Source organism: Lepidochelys olivacea (genome assembly GCF_965140295.1).
Source record: "Lepidochelys olivacea isolate rLepOli2 genome assembly, chromosome: 1".
Classification (NCBI taxonomy): domain Eukaryota; kingdom Metazoa; phylum Chordata; order Testudines; family Cheloniidae; genus Lepidochelys; species Lepidochelys olivacea.
The window spans coordinates 324,007,246-324,032,047 of record NC_140411.1 but is presented as its reverse complement, the minus strand read 5'-3'; the positions used below and the strand labels follow the sequence as shown (position 1 = coordinate 324,032,047).

The 24,802-nt window shown below is 45.7% G+C and overlaps 1 protein-coding gene across 2 annotated transcripts; it reads left to right on the top strand.

Annotated features, from left to right (window-relative positions):
• Positions 1–24,703, top strand: TRMU (tRNA mitochondrial 2-thiouridylase). 2 transcript variants are annotated; one of them, XM_084628779.1, is made up of 12 exons: positions 1–476; positions 3,686–3,851; positions 9,781–9,887; positions 10,375–10,497; positions 10,958–11,029; positions 16,927–17,099; positions 18,613–18,666; positions 18,778–18,844; positions 19,809–19,909; positions 21,504–21,648; positions 21,906–21,988; positions 23,775–24,703. In XM_084628779.1, the coding sequence occupies exons 1-12, from the start codon at positions 392–394 to the stop codon at positions 23,928–23,930; spliced, it is 1,332 nt and encodes a 443-aa protein (XP_084484905.1). In that variant the 5' UTR covers positions 1–391; the 3' UTR covers positions 23,931–24,703. The 2 variants fall into 2 exon arrangements, with proteins under 2 accessions (XP_084484905.1, XP_084484906.1); XM_084628780.1 differs by lacking the exon at positions 10,958–11,029 and having other exon boundaries at positions 4–476.
• The last annotated feature ends 99 nt before the right edge of the window (positions 24,704–24,802 follow it).

The window sequence follows — 24,802 nt, the reverse complement described above, 5'->3', positions numbered from 1 at the left end:
GGCAGGAAGACAGTCCCCAAGCAAGCCCTACCGCGGGAACTCACACAGCAAACGCATTTCTACACGGCGGGACGCTGCACGCCCTTCTTTAACTGGTTCCCAACGGGGGAGCATCCCCTGCCCTCCCCCCGCAGCGGCCGGTGGCGGGGGGGAGGGGTAGATCTCCGAGCCAGCACACGGCGCTGAGTCTCCTCCTCTCTCCGCGCCCCTCCCTCCGGTGGGGCCGGCTCTGGGTGAGGGGCGGGCTCGCCCCAGGCCGAGCCCGGATGAGCGGGGCGCAGGGCACGTTCCCGTCCGCCCCGGCCCCGGCTGCGCCCTAGGAGCCCCGGACGCCGGAAGGGGAGAGCCGGAGCGGGCCGGGCGCCCCAGGCAGCGGGCCCGGCTCGGGAGGATGGCGGCGGCGGCGCGGCGCGTGGTGTGCGCGCTCTCGGGCGGGGTGGACAGCGCGGTGGCGGCGCTGCTGCTCCGGCGGAGGGGTGAGGCGCCACAGGCCCGTGCTGCGCCGCCGGGGCAGGGGGTCCTGGGGCCGGTGACGCGGAGAGAAGGGCGGGGAGGAGGAGGAGGAGAAGAAAGGCTGGGGTGCCTGGAGCTGGTGACACGGGGGCAGTGCCGGGTTTACAATGGCGCCATGGAGCCGGGCCCATGCTCAGAAGGGGCCCCGGCCCGCTCTGCTTGCCCTGTGCCCCGAGACCCCCTGCCCGTTGGCTCCCCCCCCCCCCGCACACTTGCTCCTCTCCGCTTGCCCGCTGGCCGGCCGGCCGAGGGCTCCTCTCCGCCCCCTGGCTGGACCCACCCTCCTGCAATTCTGGCTCTGGACGGTCTCTGCTTCCCACCACCTCTGGGGCCCCGCCTGTGTCCCTGGAGCTGAGCCGCCTGGGACAGGTGCAGAAGCCTGGCCAGTCTCAGCTGGGGGAGGGGGGCTTGGTTGGGTCCCTCCAGACAAGTGGGTCCTGTGGGAGGGGGAGTGCTGGGCTGTGAGGGGGCAGGGAAGATCTCTGTGTGTCGGGGCACTAGGGAGTGGGGGGTTCTGGGTGGGGTGCTGGGCAGTTGGGGTGGGGCTGTGGGCAGGGCACTGTGCATTTGTGGCAGGGTCTTGGGGGGGGGGGCACGCTGAGCACAGTGCGTACGGAGCGGCTCTGGTCATAGGGAATTGGGGAGGGGGGGAAATGTGTGGTATGGCATGGACCTGCCCCCAAGGGGAAGGGGCATGCTGGCAGCACAAGGCCGGGCGTCTGGCAACTGCCAGTTTGTAAATAGTGCCCTTATGCTGGGCAAAGCAAGGCCGCCACTGTCATGCCATGCCCCATTGGCCCTGGCCGGCCCGTTGCTCTGGGGACTGACACCTCCCCCCACACGCCATGCTCCTTTGCCCCCATGGGGACCCACAGAAGGTTAATCTGGCTCTATACTGGGAGAGTTAGAAGAAGGGCAGGAGATCCTGGAGCTGGTGGGAGTGGAGGGGAAGGGGGAGGAGAAGAAGGGCAGGGGGCCCTGAGGCCCATGACAGGGGAAGGGGGAGGAGAAGAAGGGCAGGGGGCCCATGACAGAGGAAGGGGGAGGGGAGAAGGGATGGGTTTCCGGGGCTGGTGACACGAGGGGAGAAGGGATGGGGTGCTTGGGGCTGGTGACACGGGAGAGAATGATGGGGGGGGCTGGGGCCTGTGACACTTGATGTGGAGAGGGCTAGGGTGCCTGGGGTCTGTGATATGGGGAGGAAGGCTAGAGTGGCTGTGACAGGGAGTAGGGGAAGGGCTAGGAGTGCCTGGAGGTGCCCCGTCATCAGTTGCTGCCTGTGAGAGTATTACACTGTCCTGATTGTTGTCATTACAGATACTCCTGCACATACCTGTCTGTACCAGTTCATTCCAGGCTGATTTTCCTGTAACCTCTATCCCTTGAATTCATACAACAGTCACCCTCCTTCTCTCTCTGATAGTTAACCGTAACAATTTAACATTGTTCTTCTCTGTAATAGGCACTAAGTCTTGTTAAATATCAGATTATTTAAAATGTTAACACACTTTCTCACATGATTTTCCCAGTGTAGATATGGGCTTTCAGAGAATGAAACATGAATCTCTATTAATTTGATGATATCTCATGATTTGTTATGGCAAGGTTAGTATCAAACTCTTTTGATACCAAGGTTGAAGACTTTTTTAATTCACTATTTTACTTACTGAGTAAGAAGGAATTCCTTATTTTCAAACCTGAAGAGCTGTTGAAAAGAGAATAGGTTGAATATTTTCCATTACCATTGCAGCTGCATTAAGGGCCCTTACATGGGAAGTGCTAGTCTTACAGCATTTACTATTTGGCATAGAATTTTTCAAACACTGAAAAATTAGGAATTATACGCCTGCTGGAGGATGTATAGGAAGAACAATCCCTTTTGTTCTTTGATAGGTTTAGAAACATTAAGTACCAAATGCAGAGTTTTGCTGGGGTAACGCCTGCCCTCCTGCATTCTTGGAATGATTCAAGAGAGGGACAGCAGGGCCCGTGTGAGTTTAGGGAAGGAGGGAAAAAACTGCTGGGATGGGCCACCCTGAAACTCAGCTGGCAGGAGCAGAGAGAAGCATCTGCAATAGGACCCTTAGACACTTATGACATCTGTGTGCAACTGCTTTGTAGTTTTTACTCTGGACGTTCTTCCTTTCTGCTGATTGGCTGTTTGCTCCAGCTCTCTCCTGCCCCCTCCTTGACCATCTCTTCACTTCAGCCTCACTTCACCTACCCTCCAGAGTCCATGCACACTTCTTTCTCCCAATTCTCCTTCTCCTATCCCTTACCTACACGCACACACTTTGCCCCTCTCTTATCTTACTCCATCCCAGCAAAACTAACATGATGTGCAGCTGACTATTCTTCACTTTGCTGGTATGTTTCTTGTTTTGTGTTTTCTGAACAGATCTGTGTCTTGTGTTTTCTGTTTCCAGTTGGGATCCTAAAGGTTACTATAATACATAATTTTTTCCTCTCTGAAAAAAAATCTAAAATGTGTAATGATCCAGTATTCAACCTGTTAGTGTCACCTTAGGAGTTGGTTGTGAGTTCAATCCTTGAGGGGGCCATTTAGGGATCTGGGGCAAAAATTGGGGATTGGTCCTGATTTGAGCAGGGGGGTTGGACTAGATGACCTCCTGAGGTCCCTTCTAACCCTGATATTCTATGATTCTATCTGACCAGGTGTTTTTAAATCTTCAAATTCATACTGGACAATGAGTGGGTGGGGGGAAAGGTATCTGGATGTAGAATACTCTGAAAAACTAGCAGTGGACAGAAAATCAAATCAATAGGAGACTGGCTTTTAAAAATTCTTTTCAGTCTATACATAAACAGGAATTACTAATATATGCAATGTAAAACAATCTTGGGGTCTTGGCATGTTCTCCGGGAAAGTCAGGTGCTCAGAATGCTGGGGTGAAATAATGGTATTTGGAAGAAATGAAAGAGGCTCTTGATTTTTTACGAAGCACACATCAGTCTGCCTTAATGGCTTGTCTGAGTGTTGCGCTATCTGTAGCAAGGAAGTGCAGTGTGCGGCACTGATGGAATGACTTCTTGACAACTATAAGAACACTCAGGATACTGTTGCCCAGTTGGGACTTGGAAGATCCAGAGTTTGGGTCTGATCCATAAGAATGTTTTCAGTATGTGAATAATTCCTTTCCTCCTCCCTTAGGCTACCAAGTGACAGGGGTATTTATGAAGAACTGGGATACTCTGGATGAACAAGGAGTTTGTTCTGCTGACAAAGATTGTGAAGATGCTTATAGAGTTTGTCAGAAACTGGATATCCCTTTTCATCAAGTTTCCTATGTCAAGGAGTACTGGAATGAAGTTTTCAGGTAGGATTGTTTTAGAGACATTTTCTTTAAAAATATAATTTCTCATAAAGTGTTAGTATACCTCTAACCTGATATAACGCGGTCCGCGGGAGCCAAAAAATCTTACCGCGTTATATATGAAACTGTGTTATATTGAACTTGCTTTGGCCCCCCCCTGCTCCTTGTCCCCTGACCGCCCCCTCCAGAGACCCCCTGTCCCTAATCACCCCCAGGGCCCCAGCCCGCTCCACTCCGCCAGCTCCCAGCTGCGACGCTCTGCTTCCCGCCGCCGGCGAGTGTGGGGAGGTTGGGGAAAGGATGCCCCCCACGCTCACCGGTTGCAGGAAGCAGAGCGCCGCAGCTGGGAGCTGGCGGAGTGGAGCGGGCTGGGGCCCTGGGGGTGATTAGGGACAGGGGGTCTCTGGAGGGGGCGGTCAGGGGACAAGGAGCGGGGGGGCCAAAGCAAGTCGCCGGGGTCCCAGCCGCCGGCCCCGCTCAGCCCACTGCCAAAACCAGGCCAGGACCCCGGCAGGCAGCAGCGTGCCATTGAAAATCCTGCCTGCCCCGGTCCACTCTTCTCCGCCAACCCCTCCTTCCCTCCCCCCCCCCCCCCCCCCGCGCGGGGAAGGGTGAAGAAGCTTGGTCCTGCTGGCTGCTGCTGCAGGGAAGGCAAGCTCCCTCCTCCCCCTGCCTCTTCCCCCAGCATGCTGGTTTCCTGCCCCTCCTCCTCTCCCTCCCTGCCGCTGATCAGCTGATGGCCCTTACGAGAAAAGGGGAGAAGAGAGAGGGGGCAAGCGGCAGTACGCTCGCTGCTCCAGGGAGGAGGCGGAGAAGAGGTGGGGACGGGGCCTTGGTGAAGGGGGGTGGAATCAGGGCATATCTCCTCCAGCCCCCTGCCATGAGCTGCTCTGGGCAGGGGGCTGGGAGCACTCCCACAAACCTAGCCCACACCCGCAGCCCCCTGCCCTGACCCCTGCACCCCCACACACACACCCCAGCCCCCTTCCCTGACCCCTGCACTCCCCCACGACCCCAGCCCTGACTCCAGCACCCCCACACATACCCAGCCCCCCATGCCCTGACTCCTGCACCCTCCTCACACGCCCCCAGCCCCCTTCCCTGACTCCTGCACCCCCACACCCCATGCCCTGACTCTTGCAGCCCCCCACATTCCCACCCCTACCCTGAGCACCAAAAGGGAGCTCCTGCATCTCCCCCCCACATTCCCACCTGCACCCCTCGCACCAAATGGGAGCTGCCCAGGTAAGCACTCCACACCCAAACCTCCTACCCAACCCTGAGCCCCCTCCCTCATTCTAGCTCCTGGTCAGACCCTGCACCCTAACCCCCAGCCTACTCCTTCACCCCCAGCCCTGTGCTCTGTGCACTCCCACCCTCAGCTCAGTGCAGAGAGAGAGGAAGAGAATGGGCTAGAACCAGGGAGAAGGTAGGTACCCATTCTATGTGGGCAGGGCCGGGATCCCAGACCGGCAGCGGTCTGAGAGGGGCCGGCAGCCGGGACCCTGGCTGGCAGGAGCCAGCGGATGGAACCCCAGACTGGCAGCGGGCTGAGCCGCTCAGCCCACTGCCGGTCTGGGGTTCCGGCTGCCAGCCCCTTGCCAGCCGTGGTCCTGGCCACAGGCCCCGCTCAGCTTGCTGCCGGCCTAGGTGAATGGAACCCCAGGCTGGCAGCGGGCTGAGCGGGCCAGCGGCGTAAGATCAGCATTGTAATTTAATTTTAAATGAAGCTTCTTAAATATTTTGAAAACCTTTTTTACTTTACATACGATAATAGTTTAGTTAATAATATATAGACTTACAGAGAGAGACCGTCTAAAAAACGTTAAAATGTATTTACTGGCAGGTGAAATCTTAAATTAAAGTGAATAAATGAAGACTCGGCACACCACTTCTGAAAGGTTGCCGACCCCTGGGGTAGAGAATGGCAAAAGACTAACAAGGATAACTTAGTATTGATAATTAGTGTCTTTCATAAGACAGTACAGAAATATCTTAATGTGGTAGCAATTATTATTCATTCCTTGTCTTACAAGTTTAGGATCACCACCAACTAATATAGACATAGGTCTATTGGCATACTTACTTACATTTATTCTTTGAATTGATAGACGGGATTTCTCTGGAATTAGGTTAATTCGGCTATGTCATCCAGTTCCAATTCCTCCCTCTTTCTCTTTTCATCCATACTAACTAGCGGCAGTTTGAGGAAGGAAATATTTAATATGAACTTCAGTTACTTTCATTTACATCAGATTGGAGGAAAAAACCCTGCATATTAGACTACTTTTATTCCGAACCCAGCTCACCACCTAGTTGTCATAAAAACGAGCTTTGCTTCTTTCAGCCTCTTTTGTGTTTTGTAGACCAAATCCAGCAGGGGAGGGAGGGACACAGGCCTCTGAGCCAGAGGCGGGCTTGGGCATAGGTGTAGTTTTACTTCTATTTTGTGTGGGCAGGGGCCAGCGGGGCTCAGGCTAGATCTGCATGGCAGGGTCCGGGGAGGGAATGCCACCTCCACCCCCTGACTCACCTCAGCAGGCCGCCTAGGTTGTGGGGGAGGGCACAACCAAAAATTATAACTCAAAGGTGGGGGGCTCAGCTCAAAAAATTTGAAAACAGCTCAGGGTGCAGGGAGAGGGGTAGCTAGGGGTTATGTGCAGCCAGTGGGGTAGCTCAGGGTGCAGGGAGAGGGGTAGCTAGGGGCAGGAAGGTAGCTCAGGATGCAAGGAGGGGATAGCTAGGGACTGTGTGCAGGCAGGGGGGGTAGGTCAGGGTGAAGGGAGGGGTTAGCTAGGGGCTTGTGTGCAGGCAGGGGGGTAGGTCAGGGTGCAGGGAGAGGTTAGCTAGGGGCTTGTGTGCTGACGGGGGTAGGTCAGGGTGCAAGGAGGGGAATTGCTAGGGGCTGTGTGCAGGCACGGGGATAGCTCAGGGTGCAGGGAGAAGGGTAGCTGGGGGCTGTATGCTGGGAGGGCTCCCCTGCTGTCCCTGTTCCCTGAGGTCTCTGCCAGTCATGGAGCTGGGTCCTCCCACCCAGGCTGCTCTTACCACCTGTGTGAGCAATGGGGGCTGGGACCTGAGAAGCAGCTTCAACGCCCTGCAGCAGCAGGAGACAGCTGCCTGCTCCATGGCACTTGCCAGAGCAGCAGCTGTTCTGCACTGCCTGACTCTGGCTGCCTGACTCTGACCTGGGCAGTGGGTGGGGAGAGAAGGAGGTAGAGTGGGGGTCTGGAGCTGCCCCGGGACTGCCCTGCTCTTGCACTGTAATTTCGGGGCAGGGGGGAGGGGAGGCAACACTCCTGTGTCCCCCCAACTCTGCCCATGGGCTCAGTGCTTCTTCCCCCTGGGGAGCACTGGAGCTCGGGGCTCCGGAGTTCAGCCCTGCTGCTCCTGGCTTTGGCCCCGCTGGAGGCATTGGGAATTGAGGCTTCAACTCTGCAGCTCCTGGCTTCAGCCCCGTGGGAGCTGCTCGTGCTCTGGGTTTTAGCCATGGTGCCCCACAGTCTCCCTGAAAGGGTTCACAGATCCCCAGGGGGGCAGCGGACCCCCTGTTGAGAACTGCTGATCTAAGAGGCTGCCAAACAATGGGGATTTTCCTTCTAAAAATTGTTTACACTACAGCTTGAAAAGAAAACGGGGGAACAAGGAAGTGCAGTTAAAATGAGAGCCTTATTTAATACTTAATATTTCAAATGTTTTAACTATTTTTCTTCTTTTCTGTATTTTTAATAAAAGGTTAAAAGGATTTTTAATGGTCTGTTTGCTCGGGTACTAAGCGTTCTATACCAGTGGTTCTCAAACGCTGAGTGCGATGCCCCCTTATAAATTAAAAACACTTTTTGATATATTTAACACCATTATAAATGCTGGAGGCAAAGTGGGGTTGGGGTGGAGGCTGACAGCTTGCAACCCCCCATGTAACAACTTCACAACCCCTTGAGGGCTCACGACCCCGCAAGAGCCCCTGCTGTATATCAAGCCTTGGACCTTGTTTCCAACTGTTTAATGTTGGACAGTGATTGGGTTAACACCTTTAGCCCATTTATTCCATCTAAATTAATATAACAGCCCTACCCTCCCCTACCTCCACTTCCCCTGACTATGGGTCCCTGCTTCTTTCCTCACCACCACTCTACACTCCTCTATTCCCTTGTGACTCCCTGCTTTGCCCCCCTCTTCTCAATTCCATGCATCATCAGATCCACTTCCTTGTTTCCCCCAGTCATCTCAGCAGAGAAATACAATCAGGTTAAGCATAGGGCCTCACTTTGCTCAGTAAGGAAATACAGGGTGTCCCCTCCCCATTTTCCCTGTTGATACAGGAGAGTGAAGTTATTCTACCGTCTTTGGGAGTGCTAGCCTGGGATCTCCAAATAAGAGACAGTGCAACTCGAGGTCTTAAGCCCACACTACTACTTTTGTCAACCATTTCCTTCCCCTGTTTTCCCTGCATCTTCCCCCTTCAGTGCAGGGCTCCCATGCAGTCTTTTACTCTAGCAAGCAGCTTGCCCTTCCCTAGAACTTCCTCTTCTGCCTCTTCAGACTGCGAACTTACCTCTTCCCATGGTTTCTACCTCTTCAGGCCTCCTCTTCCTAGGCCTTTTTAACCAAGAGAATCACTCTGGATTTGCCTTTTCTGTAGTCTCTAACCAATATTGGAGAGATTCAGCAGCCATTCTTACTCCCCTTTTCCTTTGTTTTCTGCTTCCCTAAAGAACCTGCTGACTACCCTTTTTTTAGAACTCCCTCTGACTGACATGAAGGCTTCTTAGCCTATGTTGGCAAAACTTATGTTGCTCCAGGTACAAATATTCCACCCCCTGAGCGACATAGATTACACTGACATAAGCGTTCGTGTGCACAGCAAGCTTCTCCAGCCGACATAGCTTATGCTGCTTGCGAAGGTGGGGGGTTTTGTGCCGATGGGAGAGCTCTCTCCCACTGGCGTAGACTCAGTAGAGCATCTTCACCACACGTGCTGCAGTGGTGCAGCTGTACAATACAGCAAGCTTTGCTGTTGCCTACTTTCACAGGCTCTGGGAATTATTTCCTTCAGAATTTCCTCTGGGTTGTAGTCTTCCTTACAGGTTACAGTACACTCTTATGAATAAATTGCCTGTTTGGCCTTGCCCTTGAACGTCAAAGAGGAAAAACAAGAGCAATGCAGGTGTGGGTAGGCCAGCTGACTTAGTTGCTGGTATCATCTGTTAAATGTATGGGAAAAGGTAGTAAACAAAGGACAAAGCATTTTGCTTTTTGTTTTTAAAATAGTCTGTCAAATGTAAAAATGTAAGGGACAAATCTGAGAGGCTGTTTCAGTTTGTAAAGAGTAAAAAATAAACACCTGTATTTTTTTTTTTAAGTGTAAAGTACCCTTTAATTAGCATGTACTGTTTGCGGGCAGAATCCTTTGCTGTCAGTTTCTATTTATTTGAATAGGAATTGAGGACAAGAAACACCTTGCAGGCTCAGGCCCTAAGGTATTTCAGTACACATGCCCATCACCATAGTATTTAGGCGCTGTTGTTAATTGGCAATTGTTTAAGCATTTTGAACATGTAATAAAGTGTTATACAAGAGATAATCAGATACTGTGGTGATGAGGCCACGTTTGTCCCTAGTTAAAAATATAAATGCTAAGCACTTTTCTTATTGTAAAGTACAAAGATGTTGAAACTTAATTTGATAAATGCTAGTATGAGTTTAAATATGAAAAACTGTAGCTTAGTCCAGTCATGGAAAATCTTAAATGAGTGTTGTCTTACAGGTAAAATAAAATGTTAATGAATCGTTCATATGTTTGCTTCCTGCACAATTTATGTTTAGTATTATTGATAGGTGTTAAGCTCTCAAGAGTAATAAGTACTTCTTCACGCTTGAATCAAATTATCTGACATTAAAAAATGTTTATAGTTGTACATTTGTTTTACAGTTACCTTTTAAATGAGTATGAATTGGGAAGAACTCCTAATCCTGACATAATGTGCAACAAGCATATCAAATTCAATTATTTTCTCCATTATGCTCTGGATAACCTTGGTAAGTTGTCTTCAGGTGTGTTTGTGCATACCCTATACTGCAAAAATGCCAAAGAGGAGCAAATTCTTTTTTAAATGTTGGGCAAGAAGCCTGATCTCATGTGCAAACACAATTTAAACATCTTTGTAGCCTTATACCAGTATTTGTAAAGTATTTCTTTTCATGTGTTTTCAGAGATGTAAGTAAGTTTATTTCAGGGAACTCTCTCTTTTATGAAGAGAAGTTTAAAATTTGCATTTGAAGGTGCTCCTTGAAACCAAAAAAAATGGAAGTGTGGTACCTCAAGAAATATGATTTTCCATTAAATATTGGAGCTGTATTAAGGTTAGGACAGCACTGGCTAGCTATGTAAAGTTTCTCAGATGTCATTTATCTTTATTTTTTGTTCCGATAATCATTTTTGTTTCCAAATATTTCTATAACCTTTAATACTCTGAATATTGTGAAGTTCAAGTGTGATGTAGATGTATTTTTAAAACTGGCATAGGAGCGAATGCAGTTGCAACTGGACATTATGCAAGGACTTCACTGGAAGATGAAGAAATTTTCCAACAGAAACCTATTAAAATACCACAAGGGCTTTTCAGAAACCGATTTGAAGTTAGAAATGGTAAGTGGTTAATATGGCTTTGTCACAAATTCACAGGCCCAGTGCTCTGTCTTGGCTCCATATGGTCCCTGGGAGGAACAACTTGCAGTGTCAGCCCTCTGCGAGGATCGATTCTCTCTCTCTCTCATGTTAAGCCATTTGACTCCATTGTCTCCTGGACCACACCTCTAAGCCTTCCCCATGGCTGGTGTGACAAAGTCATACCAGATGGCTGCAAGAAGGTCCTGGAAGACCAATTTGTTATCCCTAGAATGTTAAAGGCCCTTTTCCCTACAGGCTGAGAGAGGATTACCTCGGGTCAATTAGGGACATCTGAATCCAATTAAGGACTTGCCTGAGGCCTTTAAAAACCCCTTCTCTGGGGAGAGAAAAGGGGATTGAGAATGACAAGCTGCTGCCAGGCTAGTGGCAGCAAGGAAATAAGCTTCTCCAGGCTGAAAGGCTGTGCTTCCTCCCATAGGAGGAACAGCCAAACCTGAATGCCTGCTAAGGGAGGGACCGACACCCTGCCCAAGCAAGGAGGCAAGGAAAGGTATCCCCTTTGGTTGTGTGTTTGAGACTGTTTCCTTTCTGTTTGTTTGGTGAAGGATCACCCCTTAGACCAACCCTGAAAACGGCCAAAGGAGCACAGAAGGGGGAAGGCAAACGCTGCCCAGAGCGGGGCTGATTTACTTCAGGGCTGCCATTGCCAGAGGGAGTAGTGCTAAGTCTGGCAAGACAAAGGAGGTGCCTTGCCACACTGGTCAGACTCAGTGAGCTCCCCTCAGTGAGTCCACTTGAACTGGACCCTTGGGGGAAGACTAGCAGAGAGGGAGCAACAAAACTTTTATATTGTAATAGGTTTCATAGTGGTAACGGTGTTAGTCTGTATCAGCAAAAAGAACAAGGAGTACTTGTGGCACCTTAGAGACTAACAAATTTATTTGGACATAAGCTTTCATGGGCTAAAACCCACTTCATTAGATGCATGGAGTGGAAAATACAGTAGGAAGATATAGATAGGTAGATATCACACACACACACACTGAAAAGATGGGGGTTGCCATACCAACTCTAGCAAGACAAATCAATTAAGGTGGGCTATTACCAGCAGGAGAGAAAAAAAACTTTTGTAGTGATAATCAGGGTGGCCCATATTGTTACTCACAACTTCTTGTCAACTGTTTGAAATGGCAACCCCCATCTTTTCAGGTTCTCTGTGTGTGTGTTTGTGTGTGTAAAATCTTCCTACTGTATTTTCCACTCCATGCATCTGATGAAGTGGGTTTTAGCCCATGAAAGCTTATGCCCAAATAAATTTGTTAGTCTCTAAGGTGCCACAGGTGGTACTCTTTTTTCTTTTTTTTTTTTTTCTTTTTAAGATTGTAATGACTCTCTGCCAGCGTTGTAAAACAAATGGATTTGTTGGAAGTCTGGAACACAGCATAGAAAGTTCTCGGATAGCCTTTAGAACAGAAATTTACAGCATAGTTCATTTGGGTCTTCCTGAGTTCAAGTGGGTCCAGACCCCTCTTTGTCCCCAGTCTAGAAGTGTTCCTCCTTCCAGCCTCCACACTATATCACCTTCCTAAAAGCTACTCCTCCTTGCTTTGTCTTCTTTCTTGAGTAAACAGATCACCTGGGCTCTGTCTCTTCAGCCCTTTGTTCTCCCACTGGCCAAAACCAGATGGGGAGGGCCTTCAGGTCACCGGTTGCTAAGTTATAAAGTGTCCCAGCCATTGTCTGGGGTCCAGGCCGCTACATAGCGGAAACTGAGGCATGCTCAATATTCATATAAAACATTAAGAAAATTCCCCACTTTGTCTCTTACACAATCATATTAAAAGCAACATGACTTCCTCAGTTGAGGTCTCTCAAAGCACTTATCTTTGTAAGAACTTTCCTTAATCACAGTTATATTTATAAACATTAAAGAAACAAGATACTTAAATGGCTTTAAGCTTAACATTTTCTTACACAGTATTGCCAGCCCCCTTGGCATTAGGTCATGGTGTTGCAGGGGTCTTAGCCTCCAGTGTTCCCTGTTGCCTACTACTTGGCCCTATAATAACCCGTTTCTGTCCACAGCTTAGCCCTCCAGCTAAATTGCATCTGATCTGGATCCCTTTCAGGATAACAGAAATCCAAACATCCCGAACAACCCATCTTGGGCTATGCCTCAACCCATCTGGATTCAGTTCTCAGCCCCACCCTGGGCTTAATGGTCCTTGAGTTGGAACTTCTGTGCACCTTCTTTGGGGCAGACCCATCTTCTGCTTTGAGTTCTGGCCCAAGGACCCTTTGTTAAACAGCTAGGTCTGTGCCTTTAAACATGGTGCTGTTTTTCTGAGCTACTTCCTGCCTCCAAGGCCCTTTTGCTGTTTCCCAGTAGGCTATTTTTATTACAGCATCTTCTGTGGTTTCCAGACCTCTCAGGCTTCTTCCTAGTTCATCTCAGCTCCTTGCTCCTCCCTTGGAATGCTGACCCCAGGATTGCCTTCCTGGATGTTTCTCCTTTTCAAAGGCCCATCACAGGAACTAAATCCATCCCTGTAGCCTTTTTCAGCATGTCTTTGCCAGGCCTTTACCCAGGGAAGTCCTTAGGCATACCCAGCATAGCGTAGGGCACATGAAAATTTGGGGTACCCCTGGGTCTTAGTGTCCACCCTCCCACCTCTTCCTATCCCTGTTCTGACCCTTTCTGCAGACTCCCACCACACCTGGCTGGTGCAGCCTGGTGAGTCTTCCTCTGAAGGGGATCTAGTACTTAAAAGAGAAGAAGCCTTCCAGCTTGCTAGACCTGTTAACACAACATTGAAACTGTTAAAGAGTCATTCAAGTGGTAATGAAGCATTTGCCAAATAACAGGCATTTGCCAATCCCAAGATATATACTGTCAGTTTCTCAATTTACTGACAGAAACAGTTGTGCATTACTGTAATATTTACTCAGAACATGTTCAGCTACAGGTCCTTAGTTTAAAATTTGCTTTAAAAATATTTCATCAATGTGTTACTGAAGATTATAAAATCACATCTCTAAAAAATCCTTGCATAGTTTTTAGATGCACAATCTTAATATTCATCTTTAGCCTTAAATGCTTGGATCTTCAGACATATAGTTTTTTAAATAAATCCTTCAAAAGATCACCCTTATCTAAAATACACATGCGAGCTCGGACTGCCGTTGGGCATAGGGGCACCAGTTTAATAATACTGTATAGGGCACCATAAATCCTAAGGACAGCCCTCCACACCTGACAGCCCTTACTTGAGAGAGAAGTATCTCCCTACCTCCTCTCTCCTGGGCCTCCTTTTTTTGAAGGTGTTCTCCTTTTTCGGTGTAGTCTTCCCTAATCCTTTCACAGCTGTGGTCACTAATGGTAATCAAGCCATCAGGTCAGGATCAGCAGGGGGATAGCTGCTACATCATTGGTGAGGCTGATCCTGACTCCCCTTAAAGGGTCAGCCAGCCTGTGACAGTTGGTTACAATCATAATACATATCAAGATGATATTTCAACATTATTAAACTTCAGTAGTCAAACTTCTTGTTGTAATATTGTTGGAATTCTGTACCAAAAATTAAAAATTCAGTGCCAAAAAAATAAAAATTCTGCGCACAATATTTTAAAATTCTGCAAATTTTATTTGTCAATAAATAAATGTGGAGGCTCCAGCATGGCAGTGGGAAGCACAGGTCACTGGCTGCACAGAGTTGGGAGATCACCCTGCAACCCCCTCTCCCCCCGGGGAGGGGGGAGACATAGACTCAGTGATGAGGCTGCCCCTGACGCAGCATAAGTGCTGGGTCTTCCCCAGAAACACCCCGGAGCCCTGACCCTCTGCACCTGAAGCACCAGGTGTGGGCAGGCAGGCTCAGCCCAGCAGGCTCCAGGTGTAGGGTGAGAGGGTTCTGTGTGGGGCAGTCTGGGTGTGGGAAGCTCTGTGGGGGGTGCGGGGCAATTGGACTCTGCAGGGGGGGTCCATGTGAGGGTAGTTGGGTTTCAGCAGAGCGGGGAGGGGGTCTGGATGCCGGGGGAAGGGGCTCGGCAATGCTCCAGATGCAGGGGGAATAGGGCTTGGCGGGGAGGGCCAGGTACAGAGGGGTGGGGCTCAGTGGGGATGTCTGGGTATGGGAGCATCCGAAGGCACAGGGGCTGAGTGGATGGGGGAGCATCTCCTATATAGTGACCCTTCTCCCCAGTACTGAGGAGCAATTGAAACAGAAGTGGGATGGCATGTGGAGCCAGGGGAGGCTTCTGGGGGTGGCTCTAACCTGGCCCTGGCCGCTCTGTGCACTCCTCCCCCAGCCCAGCTGGGACTAGCAGCTGAGTCTGGTGCAGGGTAGGAGTCACCAGCTGGGGCGATCCCCAACCGTGGGGAGGGCCAGGTGTGGGGTGAACAGCTCAGTGGGGGGGGGATCCAGAAGCATGGGGGTTGGGTGGACAGGGAGTGGGTCTAACCCAGCACTGGCCGGGGCATCCCTCCATCCCCCAAGTAGGTATTTACCTCTCCGTCGGCTGCTCCGGGTGCTTGAAACCATGCGCCCGTGCTGCTGGGCAGGGCACGTAACCACTCTTGCAGCTTCCCTTTGCTTCCCATCAGAAAGTCATTTTTTTCCAGGGAAGCAAAGAAATCTGCGAATTCTGTGCAGGAGCAGCGGCACAGAATTGCCACTGGAGTAAAATGAGAGACAATAGGTAGGGTGGAGATAAGCAGAGACATGAAAGGTCTTGAAAGTGAAGAAAGTAGCTTATATTGAATGCCATAGAGAAGGGTGAGCCAGTGGAGGGATGCAGAGAGATGGGTGGTATGGTCAAAGTGACAGGATAAGAAAATTACGTTTGCAGCAGCATTCTGAATGGCTGGGAATGGGACATTGTTGCATTTGTCAAGTCCAGAGAAAAGGATGTTGCAGTAATTGAAACGTGACATAAGGAGAGTCTGGATGAGAGTTTTAGCTGTGTGGATGGATTCATAGATTCCAAGGCCAAAAGGTACAATTATCTAGTCTGACCATCTGTATGACACAGGCCATAGAACTTCCCCAGAATAATTCCTAGACCTAGATTATATCTTTTAGAAAAACATCCAGTCTTGATTTAAAAACTGCCAGTGATGGAAAATCCATCACACCCTTGGGGCATTGTCCTAAATGGTTAATTACTCACTGTTAAAAATTTACCCCTTGTTTCCAGTCTGAATTTGTCTAGCTTCCGGTTAAAGCAATTGGATCATGCTACAGCTTTCTCTGCTAGATTAAAGAGCCCATTATCAAATATTTGTGTCCCATATAGGTACTTATAGCCCAGAAGGCGGCACTTCTAGAGTAGACCTGAAAGGTAAATCTGTGTTATCAGCATATAGATGGTGGTTTTATTTGCGTCTGGAGAGTCAGCATTTTCCGGGGCAGGGAGAAACCCCACTTTCCAACTTCTGTTTTGTGACACCTCTTAACTATCTATCACCATGAATGTGGTATTCTAGGTGTGTTTCCAGACCTATTGTGGCGACTCTCTATTACTAGATGTGACTGACCAGTATCTCAAAATCATCTCTCAGTCATTTGAAACAGAAGGCATTGATGTGTTAGCCATGAAACTCCAGAGCTATGATGGAGACTAGTTCTTATCCAAATGGACAGAATATGACTGAAAATTACAGTATAACTATGTGATGGAGGCTGACATCATGGGCTAGTTGGATCATAATTATTACATATACAAGACAGGATCAAGTTGTTTGTGCTCCGAATCTGTAGATCATTTGTATAAACAAGTCAAATTTTGTTCTGTGGTACTGCTGTAGGTCTGGAATAACTCCAGTGACATTAATGTGGATTTACATCAGTGTGACTTTGAGCAAATTTGGTCTAACATTTTCTTGAAAAGCAAGATACAACACTGTTAGCTACATTTACAAACAGCAATATTTTAAAATATTAATTTATAGCATTGCTTTTCTTACTAGGAAAATTCACAGTGATGTAAAGAAAACAGAGGTTCAGCAAAATACAAAATCAAAATCTGTGTAGCTCTTTTTGGTAGTTTTAAAGAAAAAATATTATAAAAATATTCTAAAAATCTTGGAAATTTTTATCAAAAAATGTTTAAGACCATAATAAACAGGCAAAACCAAAGATTTGGAATGTTGGGTGTCGTAAGTCAAACATGGGATTAACTGGTGTTCATGTTAGTTTGAGTAATCAGTTTTAACCCCCATTTCTTCTTGTAAAATTGAACAAAAGATACAGTATTAGGAAATGTAGCAATATCTAGGTTGTAAAAAATGCCCCAAATGTTTTCTGTTAAATACAATGAGAAAACTCGCTAAAATGTGTTTATAGTAGAAGTTCTTATTTTAGGTTGAATTTTAACTAAACTTATTTGTAAATAGTAGGAGTTAAGCTATGTAACATTGAAACATCTTGTGTATTCTACACCTTGCAGCTGTAAAACTCCTTAAAGGCGCTGACCACTGGAAAGACCAGACCTTCTTCCTCAGTCAGATTTCACAAGATGCTTTGAGGAGAACCATTTTTCCTTTAGGAGGATTGACAAAAGATTTTGTAAAGAAGATAGCAGCAGAACATGGATTTCATCATGTGCTAAAGAGAAAAGAGGCATGGTAACACTTATTAAACTTTTGATTTATATTTATCTCTAAACCAGAGGTCCCCAATGTGGTGCCTGCGGGCACCATGGCGCCTGCCGGGGCATTTTTGTGCACCCGCAGGACACTCCGCTGCCGAAATGCCGCCGAGAAGCGCTGCCATTTTCCGGCAGCATTTTGGTGGCAACGCTTATTACCGCTGCCACTTCTCGGCGGCGGGGTGTCTGGTACCCGCCACAGTCTTCTGGGAATAGCAATACGCTATTCCCACAAGAAAGTTTGGGGTCCACTGCTCTAAACCATTCTTTTTCTGATTTATATGTTGTTATAAACATTAATACTTGTTAGGTAAACTTTAAATATAGTCATAGTTTTTTTAATTACATTGCATCAAATTAAGTCAAATTACTTCTGAGTAACATAATAAAATATATTTGGACTGTAAATTGAGTTTTGCATTGTTTACGCAGTTGTTTCTACCTGTCCCAAAGTACTGTTAAGTGTGTTTAGGCTGGATATTTTAATTTTTGGTTTTGTTTTGTTTAAAAAACTCCTCTACCATTGTAGCTCTGAGGAGCTGAGGTGAGGGATGTGGCCTGTTTCCAACCAGCACAAGTCACAGAGATAGCCAATGATTTATATTTCACCATGGTTCTCTGTATCTCTAATTTACTATGGTTGGTTGCAGGATGCATTGATATAGATTGTTTTTTCTTAGGTCACTTTTTTCACAAGACAAGTTCTGTTTCCATAGCTAAGGAACTAATGCTTTATGGTGTGATATTTTGGAGTATGAATGTAAGCAGCTGCTATGTTCCTGATTATGTTCCTTCTTGCTTTTAGTACTTGTACTTATCTTTATAGCAAGAAGTTTTTTACTACGCTGTTGTCTGAGGACTGTATTATAGGGTTTTTAGGTGATGTAGTTTCAGGAAGAAAGAAGAACAAATCTGCAGAGGTGCTTAAGCATTGCAGTGATAAGTGTGGAAGTAATTTTCCACCCTGGCCAACAAAACAGCTAGGGCTTCTCCTGCCGACAGGATTAGACAGCAGTTGAGCAGGAGTTTTGTGGATCAGAGTGGAGTCGAAATGTGGTACTTAAGTACCTAAATCTGAGGTTCAGGTGCCTAAGAACCTTTGTGTATCTAGGCTTCAGTGACTTGTCTGTGTGTTAGTATTGTATCATAAGGTAAAGGACAGGTCACTTTTTTTAAAATATACATGCAACACAGTCATCAAGATGTGTTCATGTCTTACTGAGTAACCATGTGATCTTATTGTCACCCGTGTCTTTCTCCTCTTTCCCGTGCTTATGATTTTTACTTGTATTGAATTTAGTTTGTGTGCTCTTTGAGGCAGCGATCTTTATATTCATTTTGTGAGGCTCCTAGCATATTTCTAGGTGCAAGGGAGGGTAAATCTTTGCTGTACTGATAATGAATGTTTTGACGTTAGTATTTTAAAATGTTTCATTCTGCTTTTTTATAGTGTGCGTTCATTTTATTCTTTTTTTTTTTTTTAAGAGTATGGGAATCTGTTTTATTGGTGAAAGAAATTTTGAAAACTTCATTCTTGAGGCAAGTAGCATTAGATTTGGGGAATTTATAAACTTCTGTTCTGATTTCCCTAGTAATTTGTAATGTGGCCTGGGGAAAGATCTTTTATGTAACTATTTTTCTTTCTTGTAGTATTTACAACCTCGTCCAGGTAACTTTGTTTCCATTGAAGATAACAAGGTGATAGGAACACACAAAGGTAAGCAGCTGCCTTTCCTAGCTAATTGATTTTAAATAAACCGTTTGTGTAATATATAACAATGCTTTTTTTTTTTTTTTTTTTTTTTGGGAAAGACTAGTTCTGTAAAATTCCAAAGATCTACAATCCCATTCTGTTTTGGTATGCCTAATGAATCATAGAAGATCCATTAACCCTGTAACTATGGCTTTGGTCTATCTCTAGTTTTTATATTAGTTTTATATCACAATAAAAAGAAAAACCATAATTATTGCCTAGCACCAGTGATACTTCAGATTACTTTGTTGCCACTAGGTAGGTCATCATTAATTTTATGCTAAGGGAACATTGTCAATTTGATTTATTTTTTTAAATGACTAAGTTTCAATTCCATTTTCTGATAGAGCGCCCTTTAAATGTCCAGAAATTTTAAATTCCTTTAAATATAAGTTAATACAGGTTCTTTTGGGCAGTTAGAGAACACCAGCACCAGATATGCCCAAGTTCACCTCCTCTTTCCCCTCCTTCCTCTCTGTGAACATCTGCCTGTTGCCTCTTCACTTTCAGACTCTGTTACTGATAAACACCCTTCCAAGGCTTGCAAAAGAGCCTACACCGAAGATCCCACAAGCCAGTGCATGAAAATCTGATGTCAAGTTAGTGAATATAATAGGAAGTGAAACTGACTCATTAAAACTGTGAAACTGACAAGACACATTTATCAAATTCACAAACTAAACAAGCTGAAATACTGATGTTTTTCTCTAATCTAGTTCAATTATAGTAGTCTTTGGGGTATTTGTCACAACAGCAGGTACAGACTTTTAGGATAAAAACTTTTTCAAGTTTATGGGGTCTCTCTAACTTTTGCTCAGTGGTATACTTAACCTTTTGAGGAGAGGGATTTATGCATTTGAAAGATTTTGATTTCTGCAGCTAAAGAGTTAAGGGGTGTTAGCTGTGTTAAATTTTCATATTTCTTTAGGTTGTTTCCTGTATACAATAGGCCAGAGGGCCAAGCTAAGCGGCCTCAGTGAAGCTTGGTTTGTTGTTGAGAAAGATACAACCTCAGGAGATATCTTTGTGGTAAGTTTATTTACACTGATACTGTGTGTGATTAATGTAGGCATTGCATGATTCCCACTGAAAAGAATGTGATTCTAATCTATGTAGAAGTCTTGGCTTTTCCATTTAAAAGAGAAACAAAAGCTGCCAACTGATACAGCATTAATAGGTTTTATACATCCTGTCCAAAAATTTGGCATCTGATTAGTAGACAGTTGTTAGAGATTTTAGCTTGAAGTATGTTCCAAACTATAGGCAATCAAGCTCCAGTGTACTACTCCAAAACACAGGTCGTTTTTCATATAGCCATTGTGGCACAATACATAATACTTTATCTAAAACATTTCATTTATTATATTGGTATAGCAAGTTGCTAGAAAATGAAGTATTGAACACTAATACAATTTCACCTCTCTGTGAAAACAGACAAGATACAGCTCTGTAAATAATTTCTGCCTTACTGACAAGTCAACATGTAGCATTCTCCAGCATTCTGAAGCACCCTAACATCACTAATGTTTTGTGCAATGTTTGGTTATCTAATTGGCTAGTGATGTTATTTTTCTTGCTCTGAAGTGTTTCATTGTAGCAGATGTGTTTTCTTGAGACAGCACCATAAACCAAAAAGGGGATGAAGAGAGAAATGAGCATAAGAGAATTATTTCATGCCTTAGACACTGATGTAAGAACCTCCTCTTGGTTGCAGCTTGTATGCCAGACTACTCAGTTTTGTGGTGTTCTCCCTTATGCCACTGGCAGAACGACAAAATAGTAACTTGAGAAGCACTTCCAGTGGCATGTATTTTTAACTCTTTATGCTTTACCTACTTCTCAAAAATTCCTTCCAGAGGTAGTGTGTCACATGAATTGGCATTTGTCTTCCATCACCCAATGCTATTTAATCAATAGAATAGCATAGATTTAAAGTCCAAACATCTTTGGTGTCTTATGATTGGTAATGACAGTTGGGAGCTTGTTACATTACAGCATTCAAAAGTATATTAGTCACTTTTTTACAACAAATGGTAAGACATGGTCCATGCCCCTAGAAGGCTTACAGTCTGTTAAATATGATTTGATAAGTGAGGGTAAATCAATAGAGTGGGGAATGGGTGAATAAGGACAAGGGAACAATAACAAATCACATTTCCTCATTATAAGCATGTGCACATCTTGATTTCTCAATTCCTTTTTTTTTTTAATATCTATCTATTTTTTAAATGGATATCAAGGAAGAAGAGAATCTTAGAAAGGGATTTGGATGAAGAAAAGATAGTGGAATTGTTGGATCAAGATAACGAGGACAATACTGCATAAGGGTCAGCATGGAGAAAGGGCTGGCAAGGATTGTGGGAGAAATGCACAAATGAGCTGGCATAACTGTGGCGGTGAAGGAAGCACGACGCTGAATAATAATTCATACTTGCTATGGCATATTTTTTTCATGAAAGATTTAAGGAAGCTGGTTAGAATCTAACATCTACTTGCTTTACTAGTTGATTAGCTTTTATTTTGTTATGCCTTGATGTTTTCCTGAAATCTATGTTTTCATTCACAGCAGTTATGTAATATCTGGCATAAACATTGGTATTAAACAAAAGTGTTGTACTTTAAGGCACCATCTACAGATCACCCTGCACTGTATAGAGACCTACTGCGGACAAACCGTGTGCATTGGATTGCAGAGGAACCTCCTGCTGAGCTAATTAGGGACAAAATGATGGAGTGTACTTTCAGGTTTCAGCATCAGATGGCACTAGGTGATCAAACTTTGTACATTTAAATCTATTCAAATTCTGATCTGGGTGATAGATTGAAATAGGGTCTAATATAATTTCTCAAAAGTAGATAAAAATGTTTGTGCTAATGATGCTTTTCCATTTTTTAAAGACTTAAAAAGCATTATTTTTGGAGACATCTTCACTCATTAGACTTGTTTCAGCCAGTGAAAAACTAGTTAATTGATTTGTGACTATAAGGGTGAGCTAGCTGGCTGTTTAACAACTTTCTCTTTTAGTGCCTTGCACGTTAACTCTAAACCAAGATGGGACAGTGTGGGTGACACTAGTCAAGCCAATAAGAGCTCTTACACCAGGGCAAGTAAGTGTTACCAGAATTGATTCTTTTAATTTCTATTTACTAGCATCCTGCATAACTTCAGTTAGAAGAACTTCAGAAAGTTCATCCACCCAGTTTTAAAGAACTGTTGTTTCAGGCTATCTAAATCAGCGGTGGGGAAACTTTTTGGCCCTAGGGACACATCAGGTACAGAAATTATATGGAGGGCCGGGTAGGGAAGGCTGGGGGAGGCTATGCCTCCCCAAACAGTGAGGCGTGGCCTGGCCCCCGCCCCATTCCAGCCCCCCCGGAACTGCCCCCCCGGAACTCCCACCCCTATCCAACCCCCCCCGCTCCGCACCCCTGACTGCCCTCCAGGACTCCTGCATCCCATCCAAACACCCCTTCTCTCTGCCTCCTGACAATCCCCCCGGGACGCCCGTCCCCTATCCAATCCCCCCTGGACCCACCCCCATCCAACCCTCCCTGCTCTGCCCACCCCACATTACCTATGGGGTGGGGGAAAAGGGGGCTCAGTCCTTTCCCTGTACGTTTTCCCTGCTCATTTGGCTGCTCTCCCTGGCAGTTGGGCAGGGCTTGCTCCCTGTCTGGGCTTGGCTGCTGGGGACAGGGGCCAAGCATGCTGGAGGTGGAGGGGGGCCCTGGTTTGCTCTGCCCCTGTTCCTGGCAGCAGGGCCCAGGCCCCTTGACCACCCCCCTGCAAGCCCCCCTCCTCCTCGCCTGCCCCGGAACTCTCCCTGACCGTGCCGCCCGGCTGGTGCTGCAGCCACACTGCCCGGGTGCTGGGGGAATTGTGACTGGGAGGGAGGGAGGGAGGGGAGCTGAAGGGGAGGGGCTAGGGGCTAGTCTCCACCCCTCTCACCACACTGCCGCGGAGTTGGGCTGGCTCCTCTGCAAGCCTGTCCTGACCCCGCAGGAGCTCAGGGGCCAGAGGGAAGGGTCCTGCGGGCCGTAGTTTGCCCCCCTCTGATCTAAATCATCACTCAGTTATTTTACTAACATTCAGAAAGTTTTCTTCAAAAACCAAAATGAAAGAAACTTGATTTAGAAACTTTGGGCCTCTCTAAAGCCCATTGCAATACATGTAAATATTCCCTCGGATGTTAGTGGACTTCGGATCAGACCCTGTATGCAGAAACTGAATCTGTTATGGGTCTAAATACATACATGAATTGAACCAGGAGTTTGGTTAATAATTTGCTTATTAGAAACTTTGTGATACTGACTTTCATATTTAATATTTGACTCGGGGAGTACTATTGGTTTTTTGAATGTCCAGAAGGTTATCTGCTTCTGACAGATTCACATGTCCCAGCATAAAAGTGAAAAGAATAATTACATAGTGGTATGTAACATAACAGCCTTTCACATTCAGTACCACACCATAGAATGTATAACTCAGCCTTTTGAAGAGGCTCCTGTGAAAATGATACACTCTACTTACATGACTATCAGCCCCTTATTGAAAAGCTTTTCAAACAAAAAGTGTTACATAATAACTAAAGAGAGATTCCATCAACAAGAAAAATAATTAAAATAACTATCTTACCACTGATTTCTCATGTAATATTGTAAAATTTCATGATGGAATTTCCATAACATTTTATATTTATACTCGCATGAGTCAACAGTTCTAACTATTCATTCTCTTTACACTCCCATTTTATGTAATGTGGTCAGAGCAAATACAAGGGAATAAATTTAATGTTACCTTGAGTATTCAGGGTGATCTCCCTTCTTATCTGTCAGTCTCTCAGCATGCCACTTTGCCAGTGCTCTAAAGACTGTCGCTGTGTTTGTCTTCTAGTTTGCTGTGTTCTACAAGGGTGACGAGTGCCTTGGCAGTGGAAAAATCATGAGGCTGGGCCCATCAGTGTACACCTTGCAACAGGGCAAAAGCAGAGAGCAGGATCCAAGGTGTGTGTTAGCAGAGGAGACCAAGAAGTTAGAACCAGCAACGTAACTCTTGCACTTTTCTTGATTGAAAGACTTTGGGGAAACTGGAGCCTTAAAATAATGAGAGCAACAACACACACACACACGTATTCTCTGACAAACTATGACTTTTAAAGGGTGAATTATGACAGTCCTGTCCTTGTATTTGATTGATGGTACCTGAGAGGGTTTTTGAACAAAAAACAGTTTTGATATGGTTTCATGAAAATAGGTCAGTAACAGAAACATAGTATACAAAAAGATGGGCATGACTGGATGAGACCCATCCTGGCAGTTTCAAGATCAGCACTTTCATGTTTTCAGAACTGAGTTAACTGTAAACCAAGTATTTAAAGTCAGAGTCTTTCTAATATAAATACACTGTTTATGTACTACTCTGTTCTATAAATTTATGAAAGTCTCTACAGCTTGAAAAAGCTGCTTTTCCCTCTTCGTTTCTTGTGCTATGAATCAGCCTTGTGGTTGAGAACTCGTTATTAATGAATTTTCAATATGTAATAAAACAATTAATTTCCTAAAATTGCTCTGTTACAGCATCAGCATATAAAATTATTTTAAAAATGCCCAAAACACTAAACTTCTCTTTTAGGCACAACTGAAAGTATTTTTTAAAAGCTGTCTTTCGTTAAAATGCATACATGATTTTTGTTAAATGTGTGTGCATGTGGACTTTGGGAGAAGGATGTGTTATCTCTTCATGCAAACTGGTGAAGTTGAATATAACTGTGAGCAACAGGTATTTATTTTTCACTTGCAATAAATTTTACAACATGTATTTTACACTTGTTTGAATCTTATGCTGCTAGTAGTTACGGTTTAAGATTTTACTATCATTTAGGTTTTGAAATCTAGTGATTTGAAAGTAAATGTTTTGATACA

What these genes read in the sequence shown, in the direction of transcription:
- TRMU (XM_084628779.1), top strand. Translation starts at nt 392, where the DNA reads ATGGCGGCGGCGGCGCGGCGCGTGGTGTGCGCGCTCTCGGGCGGGGTG. An exon ending in TTATGCTCTGGATAACCTTG is followed by an intron (nt 9,888 to 10,374) that starts GTAAGTTGTCTT and finishes AAACTGGCATAG; the next exon opens with GAGCGAATGCAGTTGCAACT. An exon ending in TCAGCATCAGATGGCACTAG is followed by an intron (nt 21,649 to 21,905) that starts GTGATCAAACTT and finishes TTTCTCTTTTAG; the next exon opens with TGCCTTGCACGTTAACTCTA.